Below are 12,702 nucleotides of genomic sequence, written 5' to 3' on the forward strand. Positions count from 1 at the left end.
TCATTTCCAATCCGGCAATCGTCTCCTCCAGACGGTGGTTAGCCCCTGGGCACCATCTGTTAAGCCTTCTTGTTCCCATGCAGTTGTGTAATGAATATAAAGAGGAAGCCACATCCCTGATAGCCTTGAAAACACCCCAGAGATGAGGGTCACCAATTGAAGCTTAGTCTTTGGTCTGCCAGGACCCCTTGATGACAGCTAACTCCATAAAATCTGGAGACAATTGGCAACATCCTTCATTTTTTAAAGGGTCCTAATCACTTTATAGACGAGTCATGTCAACCTTGCGGAATTAACCAGTTTGTTGCCTTTGTCAGTAAATTACAGAAAGAGGAAGAAAATGTGATTATGGGGAACTCAGCAATTTGAATTCTTGTTAAAATGTATTCTCTTTATTAGATTCAATTAAAAACAAAATATGAGAAGACTTACTAAATTCATACCTATAATCGGTAGCTAGCGAAACAAAAATAAACTATAAGTGATTAAAGAGTGAAAAGTGATTTAAAATAGCAATATACTATTGCTATGCCTATGCTATTATGCATAACAATAAACTGTCAATATCATCCAGTATTTCCTATAAAACAAGTCCAATATGATAGTAAAGAAATATATATCAAAATGACACCTTATAAAAGATATAATTTATGAGATTGCTAGTGTTGCTTAGTAGTTATTTCTGGTTCATTTACAATACATGTATTAGTTGTTATCCTATTATGAGAATCAGTCTTGTTGCTGTTGTTGGGGATTAGTAAATTGGTATATCTAATCCTCCTAAACCAACACAGGAGCCTGAAACACTCATTTATCATAGTAACTACAATCAGATATCCATCAGGAGGCAATATAATAGCCGTGTTCCCTCTTCATTCATTCATGATATTCGCATTCACACTAGCATTGAATTGAGGTCCTTCCACTCTCAAATCTAAAATATTGTAGTCAAAGAGTCATTTATATTAATAAGCAGCAGTAGGTTTAGGTGCGTTTCACAATCACGCTTTTTCAAGGCAACCAGAACTAGACTAGTGATTGGGTGTTTATAGTAATAGTAATAGGTCGCTCCCACTCATAATGTATCCATAATTGACAGGGGGATCGCTGTGTCTCTCAATCTGAGTGACGGTATCGTCTACCTATCTTTACAATGAGTCATCCAGAGATCTGCCTCCCAAGTCATCTCATTGGATGATTAACGATGGATCCTATGTAAACACGGAAACAAACTTCATTGTCTACATATAAAAGATGTGTTATTGGTGATGTACTTTAAATCTATATTTTTCGTTAGTAGATTGAATCACAATATAATAAAGGATACCAATATAATGCAATGAATAAAAGGTAAAAAAAAACAATGTTGTGAGTGAGTGTAATCCTTACCATGGTATATGTACATTATATTAATGGTTATATAGCACAACATATATTATATATGTCCTGATGGTGAGTAGCTATAATAGCCATATAAATAATATTAATAAATCTAATTTATAATTTAATAAATTATTTGATAACATGATTATGAAGATTTTTTTTATATAATATTTAACAGTATATGTGTATAATAAAATGATATTATACAATTTACATAATTGGATTAATAATAGTGTAAATGGTGATGAGAAAGCGAGATGACCGATTTGTGACCATGGTGTGTGCAAAAAATTATTATACAGTGAATTTGAAACATTCAATATTAATATGAAAAATAATGAATGGTGACTAATGGTGTGTAATGAAACAATAACGTGAAAAGACAACAAGGAAGTGGATAAAGGTATGATTATTTATACTAATTAGTGAAAGTGATGGTAGTGAGGGGATTGAGGAGAATATAAAAATATAATTAAGAAAAAAAAAATCACTCCAATTTGATATGATTAACCAAGAACCTATTAACAATAGCCACCCCATATGATAATAAACTATATAGAGATAACAATAGGCTAGTGTATAATTGATGAATGATTCATCTCCTAATGTAGTATTAAATAACTATATTGAAGAAGTCTATGATCCATTTATATTAAATATGGACAGGTCAAGTTGCGATGTTTAGCTAACCATTCACAACATAAAGTCCTTTACAAAATTATATCAAAGTATAGTATTCTCCCAAAAAATAAATACACATTAAATATTAGTTGGAAAGATAGAGGCTAGTCTCTAATACAAGACAACAATTATCATAATTACAAATATACCATAAAATTGTTATGGTCTTTCAACCCATTATGGATGAGGCTGTCCATTAGGAAGATTTTGGTAACTACCCTTTTGAGAAGTTATTGATGCAGATCTCCAACCCCAATTCCCAAAGAAACCTTCTCCATAGCGAAGGCACTTAATAATTTGGGATTAGAGTCACAAAATGTTTGGCCACAGTTGTTAAAGGTTTGAATCTGTCCTTGTCTCTGAGGGCATGTATGATATTTCCTACATGTTCCAAGAGAGGTCTCTTAAATGGTCTACTTGTCGTCACAATATATTTCAATCCACAGAGACCAGATAAACAATAGATCACTCCTATGGAGTTACAGTTCAAGAAATCTCTTCTGATTTACCAAGTTTTGGAATATTGGTCAGTATATTCTGTAGTTTGAATAGTATATTGGCATGCCTTGCATGCGCCACATTTATAAAAGTCATTAATCTTGGGGGAAATCTATTTTTTTGGTAGTAAAATGGCTATGGACAAGGCGATCCTTTAAACTCATGGGTCTTCTCCAGGTTATAGAGATACTGTTGTCCAAAACCTATTTTAAGTTATTATCCAATAGAAGGATATTCCAATGTTAGGAAAATGTTACTATTTCCTCCCACTCAGCACAGAAAGAGCCTATCATTATTCTGAGTTCAGTGTCCATAGTTTGGGCTACTGTACATGGATAAATAAAGGAATCCCTAGTTCTTTTCTGGACTGATTGTGCTGCTCTCCGAATAGTCTTTTTTGCTATAACCACAATGTTGTTGTCTCATAAGTTCTTGAGATCTTTCTTCAAAAGTATGTTCTTCAGAGCAGTTGCGTTTGGTCCTTAGAAATTCGCCTTTAGGTACGCCTTTTATGATCGGGGAAAATACTTATAAATAACTTATGGTATAAATGTATTTAAACGAAATAGCGCAGAGCGCTTATTTGTATAATTGCAAATGTACATATTTTTGATATTGTGTGTATTTTGGTAAAGGAAATATCTTTATTTTGGGAGGAAATTCGTTTTTTTTGTTTAACTTTGCTACAGGAAATGCATTATTTCTAAGGGAATATACCTGATGCAATAAGCATTTGTTGAGGAAGTCTTGTGTACTTTAGCGTAGGGAAATGACGTTTGGGGTTTTGTAACTTTTCTTTGGGAATTCTTTAGTCAGCAATAAAGTGGAGGAATGTGTATTCTGCAACTGTCAGAAGAAAGGACCCATGTTAATCTCATGTTAATTAGATCTATTGATGTGTGAGGGTCCAACACCTGAAGGCACAGGAAGGTTTAATTAGACTTGCTGTCAGATTTCCTCTGTGTCTAAAACAAGATGCAGGAAATCACAGCAAGTTTTTGGATATTACAGATAAGTGTAAATATTGTTAGCTTTGCATGTAAATCCATGTTTGGGTAAACATATTGCATCCCGATACTAAAAATAGCTCAGACCTCAGGGGGCTAGCTTACCCTGAGAGGCTGTGTCCAAAATTTGTATTGAAAATTGTACTTCTTGTTTCATCTGACCTGCTCAATGGTACCTTCAACCAGTATGAGCAAATAAACATCACTTGCTTCAAAGACCTGCTTAGAAACTCCTCTATCCCTGTGACCTACTGTTCCCGGCTGTTTTAAGGTTTGGACCCAGCTTTCCGGTACCACCGCTCTGCCCGCTACCCAGCAGCTCTGGCCAGTGTGATAGGCCAGGGGGAGATCCATCCATAGCAACCCTGATCCATAGGAAGAGATCAGGGGTACCAGCCCAGGCACAACAGTTACCCAGAAGAAACCCGGTACTGGATGCCAGAAAGGAGTTCAGCGGTGGCAGCATTTATAAGCCCCTCCTACTGCAGTTAGAGGGAGCATTTGGGATAATGAAAGGGAACGGTGGCAAAGTAAGCCCAGCCGGTTCCCAACAACAGACAGGGTGGCATAGGCGGGCCATCCTGTCACAGTGTGCTTGTATAACGTAAGTGGCTATTGCTGGCTGTAGCCTTAATGCACATATTAGTACTCAATTTACCTTCCCTGTTGATTTGAATTTTGAGAAAGGTTTCATTATTTTCGGTAGTCAGGGCTCTGGACGGAATGAGACATATGGTTTTCAGTCACCAACCGCTAACACACAAAGTCCCAGTTCCTGTAAAGGTAGCTGTCTGTGTATGCCATGCTGGCAGGATAAAGACGACAACTCCTTCAGGGGAGAAGGCAGTGTAATAAACAGGCCAAAATATTTCAACTATACATATACAAGCTCCATATGGTGATATTTAATAAATACGGGGAAATGCCAGTGGCAGTCTTCCCAATGAGAGGGGGCCCCATGGCCCCTCTTAAGCTTTATTATTAATGCCTTGTACACCAGTCTCATTATTTGCACCTTGTTTTTGTGATCCGGTCAATATTTATTTTTCAATAATGTGCAGCCAGTTTTTATTTTCACACTAGGAGAATGGACCCCAATGATTCCAATGGCCTTATACCTACATGGACTTGCTGTTAGAAGCACTTGTAGTGCGGCAGCAATGTCTGGTCTATGGTTGTTCTATTTACTTGTGTGCACTTCAAGTGATGCAGTGGAAGCAATGGAGACAACATACACACTAATCATTGGAAGATCGGAAAGAAAACTAAATTGTAGAAAATATTGGACATCTCTTAGCTGATGTAATGAGAGAAAATACTATGGTGAGCTAGCATTAGCGATGCAGGGAGTAACGTAACATCAGACAACTTCTAGATTATATTTACTTCCTTTAATCCCATAGATTGTAAGGTTGCGAGCAGGGCCCTCTTACCTCTGGTTTACCCTGTATTGTTTATTTATTGTGTTTGTCCCCAATTGTAAAGCGCTACGGAATTGGCTGGCGCTATCTAAATAAATGTTAATGATAATTAACATAGATACTTATAGGATGGTTTTGCATGAATAGCTTGTCATTTCTAAGAAATTAGGAGTGCAAGTAAATGCTTCTTAATCTCTTATTACTGTGATTACCAATTTATGTTACCAAAAAAAACAAACACACAAAAACGAGAGATGAAGAGAATGTAGTCATATTCCTAGACCACCACTAGAGGGCTCTTCATTTCCACCAAGATTTGTACAGAGAGCTACTGTGACAGATAGTGGATGTAAACTGCAGCAGCCACGACCGAGTTAGGCCGCAGACACTGGTGGTAATTATATGCGTTTTACTAGCAATTTTTAATGGTAATACAATGCTAGCAACCTAGCCTAAAAATAAAACGAATTTAATGACCACATGCCCATTAGCGTTTATAATAACATTGCATTTAAGCCCTCAAGTAAACACATTGGAGAAGCCTAAGTGATCTCCAATTACCTAAAATACGCCAGTAAAAAGAGCAAAACACCTAGCTAGCACTCATGTTTTTACTTCCGTTTGTAAGAAGCAAGATCATCATCAGTCTGTTGTCCCTCCAAAAAAAAAATAAAAAAAAATATACTCCTTTTGGTGACAGTCACAGGACATCATCAATAGACACAAGCAATTTCCATATCCCCTTGGTGATGACATAATATAGCACTTGTGGGCACACCTACGTCATGCCTATAACCCACTCCCCAGTTTGAGTGACATCAGTGTCTCCCACCAGTGTAGTCAAGATTTTTTTCATTCATTGAAAACTTCATTACATATTCCACACAGAAAAAAAAGAAAAAACAAACATTCAGATTATTTAATAATCACCAATGAGCTGTACAGATCAGCACGTTTCTAGCACTTACATAATGGATAACATTTGAACGAACAGAACATCTGCTAATGACTGGTAACGGCTTTTAAACTTTCATGACTTAAGCCACATCAATAAACAAACACACCAGAAACATCAGGACACTTTTACGCTCTGGTTCTGCGGCAGTAAGGATTAGCGCTAACCACACGTCGCAAAGTGTTGTGACACATACGGACGGCATTTTGCTAAGATCCAGCAGTTGTCTTAGGACCCACACTCAACTAAACCTTCACCACTAACAAAAGAATAAATAAAATAGGTGCTCCACCACAAATAGGTTGCATTGTGCAGAGTAGAGGTGTTGTATATTGTTATGCATGTTTATAATGAGGATTGGCTAAATCAATCTAGACAAATTATCTGACTTTAAGGAATTCAAATAAAGTGGCAGATGCTTTCAGAGCTTTAAGTTGGATTTTCCTTACATAAACACAACCTCCCTTAGAGGACAGGAAAGAACAAAGGATGGACAATGTATAGACACTACCAGAGGCCAAACCTCTTCAACAAATATCCTATGTAAACAGGAGCTGACAGCATCTTCAGATACCAGTCATGGCTGTTTGCATAGTCCCATTAACTAAATACATTGTGGAACCAACATAAACAGTAGGTGAACCTAGACACACTACCATTAATGGTTTTACAGCGGCTTGTTTTCTTACGGACTGAGAAAACGGTCCTATTGCAATACTTCGGTTTGATTCATACTTGCATTTCAATGAATTAAAAGAAATGAAGAACGGGGAATAAAAAGAACATTCCTGCAGCCTATTTTCGGAACGTTATGGATTGGTCAGAACAGATAACCAGTTTAGTTGCAGATTTAAAACGTAAAATAAATAAATACTTTGTTAGGTACCTTCCTGCCTTCAATGGTCTTTCATTACAACTGACATTTAATGCATCTCCCATTGCTATGCTCTATTTACAAACACCAACCTACTTTGCAGCATTGTACAATTGATGATAGAACATAACACAATGATTATGGTACAGAAATTTAACATGACCACAGACAGTAAAAAGACCATAAAAAAGGCCCTGGCTGGGGAAGCTTACAGTCTAACCGGGAATGGATACAATGCTTCAGCCATAAAGTATAGGGATGAACATTCACAAAGGTGAACCAGCCCAGGCTCCAAAACTTTAAGGATGTCAATAAGTGAGTACAAAAGTGCAGCGTTGGCATTGTGTGCGTGTGTGTGTGTGTGTGTTGAATACACTTAATGCATGCTTTCACAGGAGGGCTATGCATCCCAATTAAATTGCAACACTGCCCGCTAAAACAAAAGAATCGCCCTACACACTGATTACAAATGGCATGTGTAGCCCGACTCACTAAAAACCTGGTTACAAAAATGAGCCAATCATTGCTACCCCGTGATTCTTATAAAGTCAAACAGCTATATATCTCCCATGTAGATTAGCCCTTGGTCTGAAATGAAACTCACAGATTATAAAGAGATATAGTGTAACAAAATATTGGACAACTCTACTTTGCTTCTTAGACGCCAATTCAATTTGACTGCGTTATTCTAGGAATAACACAGCCTGCGCACAATTACTGTTAGTACAGTAAAAGTGCACAGTATTACCGTTAGTACACTCATTTTAACGCTGATATTTGCTTGCACCTCGGGGCGCAAGAAAATATTTGGGTTAAAAATTACTGTATTAAAGGTAACAGTACAAATGCTGCGTTAATCCTAGACTAACGTGGTCGAATTGAATAGGCCTCTTAGTGTTCGTTAGAGGAGGTGTCCTACACCCAACAAAACCTGAACTCGCCCAGACCAGTCCGCCCTTACTCAAGTTGAACAAAAATCTGGAATTGAAAGAGTGTGGCAAGGTAAAGAAGTACGAGTATGGCAAAGGATTATGGGTTGGATTTCAATATTGAGGGTTTAATAATCTGCAAAGTGTAGGATGGGGAGATTGACAATCCCATCATACTAAAGCTTTACTTGGAAAGATTTTGTGGTTTAGTTTTCATTTCAAACATCAAAGTAATTGAAGACAAACTCACCTCCTCGGCTTCCATTCTCCTCAACCTGTAAAACACAAGATGTGAAGTTATAAAATCTGCACAATCCTAATCAGAACTTTATTGGATTTTTAACAAAAACATTACATTAAGAGGTTTTTTGTTTTTTTTAAAAAATAAATACATACATACATACATACAATATGCCAGTTAATAAAAAGTCAGTCATCTCTTTGGTTGTACAGTAATCACATATCTGAATGAGTATAAGACTGCGAGTTATAGAGCAATACAACGATCTACACGCCAACGGTGCCTCCAGCTTCTTCCCACAGTCTACAAACATACTGGTAGGTAAAATGACAGCTGGCAGTGACTGATGAATGATCACATTCTCTGTAGATCACTGCATAATAGGATTGAGGCAAACATGTGGAGAACAAACAAATTCCACACAGATAGGGCCTGGGTGGGAATCAGCCCTACGATCCCAGCGCTGAGAGGCAGCAATGCTGACCCCCGTCCCACCCTGCTCAAGTGAATTATGGCACCACCACTAAGAATATATTCCAGGTTTGGTGACCTCTAGAACACTATTTTGAACAATTTGACAGAATCCAGGAATGAAAGGGATGTACCAGAGGTAAATATCAGGCAAAGAGGGGTTCCATGGGAACTTGGGGATTAAAGTTCTATTGGAGACTGAAGTTCTACTTTAAAACACATAAGACTTCACATTCTCCTTAGGCTAGGGATATACACATTTTAATCATTTAGCATTTACATGCCGAGTTCCTTACAAAAATGTCAGTCTTTACTTTGGAGGGAGGGTTCAGGTGTTTATACAAATCCAGCCCAACATGGAACACGAGGTGTCATTACTGATCCAATTTAGTGGTTTAATTAACCTGCCCACAACTGTGAAACTCCATAAACACAGTGTGTTCTTGGGGTACCCCATAGACAATGATCAACCATGCCAAGGATGGTCCATCAGTGTGTAATTTTTTTCTAGTAATGCCAATTTAAATACTTTAGGCATTAAGTGATTAAATCAAACTGCAAAAGCCTAAACCAGTACTTAGAGCAGGTAAAGATTAACTAACAATGCTCTAGCAGTATGGTCAAGTACCAAACAGGAAGGGATTATCACTTGTAAGATGGTGTATACACAGAGACAAGTGGGATCCGCTGAATATTATAATGGATGTTGACACTACAGTATGAACATGTATCTACAATAAATCATCTCTATCTGCAGGACAATACAGTGCTTTCCTGCTGCAGGATGCAGTCTCGGAGAATACGTTTATGGTTCACAGAGAAAACACACAGAAAAACAAGTGAGGGAAGTGGTACAGTCAGGAGTTCAGTCCACTCTTGGCAAGCAGGCTCCAGGAGCCGTACTCTCCGGTGTCACGCAAAAATCACACAATATCTGATAAGCTCACATACTGTTACTCATGTATACCAGATGCATTGCCCTAAAATTAAAGCTCCTCTATTGCTTGATGACATGTGACCAGTCCGCACTGGACAGCCAGCAAATAGAATTCTTAAATCAGGCACAAACTCTGCTGTGTTTGCCGTACTTCAAGACAAATCAATGACTACAGACCAGGTGGACAATGCTGTTTCCACCACTTGCAGTGACATGGTTTCAGTGGGCTAATAGTAACGCCTGGTACCATACTGCCTGTGATGCAAACAGATCCACTCAAATAAAACAGAAATCCCCAAAATATAACCCTCACATACACAGATTCCCTTCCAGCCATGTTATCGCAGATGTGCTCTATTCAGAGCATGGTGAACAAAGCGCTCACAGAACGTGCAGTAGGTATTTGTTGGAATGGACAGAATGCAGCAACAGAGCACAAGTAAATCACCTGTATTTACATACCTCAAACACATGGATACCACTTAGCTTGGTTGATAAAAAGATAACAATACTTATGATAAATATCCAATATATATATTTATAGTATATCTCATAAATATTAGGTTTCAGGTCTTCAATCAAAAAGGAGGTTTCATTCACAAGTGTGTCAAGCAGTGTGTGCTAATGTTTCAGCCACCCAGTGATTTTGCTCATACCACTCACTGCTCCTAATGTCGAACTGGCCCGAAAAAATTGCTACACACTGAGTAAACCTTTTATGGATTAAACCTCACATGTGATTGAAGACCTGAGACTCTCAGTCAGATTCCTCCTCACTTGCACTAAGGGGCCCAGGAAAAACCATTAAAAAAAAAATCCCCAGATCATTATTCCTCCACCACCAAACTTTACAATTAGCAGTACGCGTTCAGAGAGGAAGCATTCTTCTGGCATCCGCCAGACCCAGCGTACGTTAGTCAGACTGCCAGATTGTGCAGCGTGATGCGTCACTCCAGAGTCCTATGGCGGTGAGCTTTAACTACTCCAGACAACGTTTGGAATTGCACATGGTGATGTGAGTGAGGCTTGTGTGCTGCTGCTAGACCATGGAAACCCAATCCATGAATCTCCCGAAGGCAGCATGGAACGCAGTAGTAAATGTGCTGCATCCAAAGGACAGACTGTCCTACGCCCTATGCACTTCAGCACTTGGTGGCCTCGTTCTGTGAGACCGCGTGGCAGACTGCTTCGTGGCTTACCTGTTTTTACTCCTAGACGTTTCCACTTCACAATAACAGCACTTACAAGTTACTGGGGCAGCTCTAGCAGGGCAGAAATTAGACTGACTTGTTGGAAAGGCATAACGGTGCTTCTAAAGACAGTCATCACTGCAAATCACCACTACAATGTCGTAAAAGAACACTAAACCCCCAGTGTAGATAGCTTTATATTAGAAACAATTCATAAAGTACAAAGTTACATTGATTATGGATAAGTCCTTTCTCTGCACTGACATCCTGTTAATACAGCTACTGAAAAATGCTCAATGTAGCCTTCCTTAAAAGAAAATGGGCAATAACCAAGTACATGCAGACTTGTAGCTACAATTGTCCAATGTATTCCATGTATGATCGCAAAATATACTCAGACTTCATGAAATACGAGTGCAGCGTTGCTCTTCGGTGTCTTACATTTACATCAAAGCGGAGATAGTAGCTGCTTAGTTTTAAGTTATTTTGTGCATTTCATTTAAAGACCGTGCAAACTAGCAAAAAAAAAAAAAAAAAAGAATAATCATTTTATCAAATGCAGCTTTTATTATGACAATTTATGTGTAGAATCCTGTTTTTTGCCGTTTTGGAAAGGTGGACCGATGCCAAGAACTAAAAAGAATTTCTTGGTGGTGTTTAGAAAAACAAACACACACATTTGCTTTCTAGTTCACTTTGTTGGAATTTTAAAGAAAACAAATTTCTGCCCGTTTTGGGAAGATTTTCATTCCTGTGTCAGGAGCTATAAGCAAACGAATTGTATTTTCTGAATAAACAAGGTATAATTTGTGTGGGTACTGCATAAACAAATCAAAGATATTAATGTTGGAACGTAACAGCCCTAAAAGTCCAAAAATAGGCTGAGCACGCGGGTAAGAAAAGCCTCAGTAGCCAACAAAATGTATGTTTTATATTAACTAGTATCTATTCCATCTCCCCCCATGCTTTGTGCTATTCATTTGTGTTTGCTGTGGTGTACAAATCACTAGCTGCACTAATTAGTGAATAAGGAAATCTATTTTAACTACCATCATTTATTTATATAGCGCCACTGATTCCGCAGCACTGTACAGAGAACTCACTCATATCAGTCCCTGCCCCATTGGAGCTTACAGTCTAAATTCCCTAATATAGACACACACACACACAGACAGAGAGGGAGACAGACAGGGAAAGACTAGGGTCAATTTTGATAGCAGCCAATTAACCTACCAGTATGTTTTTGGAGTGTGGGAGGAAACCGGAGCACCCGGAGGAAACTCACTCAAACATTCCTTTAACATTGACTGGTATTTTAAATCAAACAAGGATTGGAACACATCAGACCTGGGTCACCCAACATTCTTGCTACCAGATAATGCAGTAACACAGATTGGAATGTGATTGAAACATAATTCTAAGAGGAGTCTTCCAACTGGCAAACAAAGACTAACCCAACACAAATGTACTGCAGCCAGCACCTCATACCAACCTACTGCTGTAGAGTTCAATAAACCCAACCCTTACTGCATCCGTTTGTATACAGTATACAGAAATGCTTTGTCCCCACATTTAACCCAACACTTACATGCCTATTATACGGAAAGCAATATTAACAATGAGTATTTACTGTCATGCAGTAACGAAACGGTTTTCGTAGACACGTGAAATTATGCTTCATGGTGCCACTTGAAGACAGACTGGAAATCACAAATCAAACAAGTAAAAATGACTCATTATCGACACATAACAGGGCGCAGGCATTGCAAACAGAGACCTGTCATGTACAACGTAACTCCGTGACTGAGCAAACCGCATTTCACTTTCTCCCTACTGAAAAGACTGCAAGGAGTGCAAATTACCAAAATTGTGGCACTAAATAGAACTTCCTCAAAAATGCCTCGCCTTATCCAGTTCAATAATAATAATAATATTTAAAAAACAAAACAAAAATAAAACTACTGCATAAAAATTGCCATTGCCACAATAAAAAATTAGAAGTTGATCTTTGTAGATGGGAAACCGGGTCAGAATTCCAGAATACTATGCTAAGTTTTTAAAGTGTAGAAAGAGAGTATTTGGGTCTCTGCTTGATGGTACAAAATATTAAGCGCT

The 12,702-nt window shown here is 38.2% G+C and overlaps 1 protein-coding gene across 2 annotated transcripts in view; it reads right to left on the reverse strand.

Annotated features, from left to right (window-relative positions):
- ARHGAP21 (Rho GTPase activating protein 21) overlaps nucleotides 1–12,702 on the reverse strand; it is a 127,538-nt gene that overhangs the window by 61,437 nt on the left and 53,399 nt on the right. For both annotated transcript variants that reach the window (XM_075211967.1, XM_075211968.1), the window contains exon 3: nucleotides 7,999–8,023. In XM_075211967.1, coding sequence (XP_075068068.1) covers nucleotides 7,999–8,023 — 25 coding nt within the window. The remainder of the gene's footprint in view (nucleotides 1–7,998; nucleotides 8,024–12,702) is intronic.

This window comes from Mixophyes fleayi, chromosome 5 (genome assembly GCF_038048845.1).
Source record: "Mixophyes fleayi isolate aMixFle1 chromosome 5, aMixFle1.hap1, whole genome shotgun sequence".
Taxonomy (NCBI): domain Eukaryota; kingdom Metazoa; phylum Chordata; class Amphibia; order Anura; family Limnodynastidae; genus Mixophyes; species Mixophyes fleayi.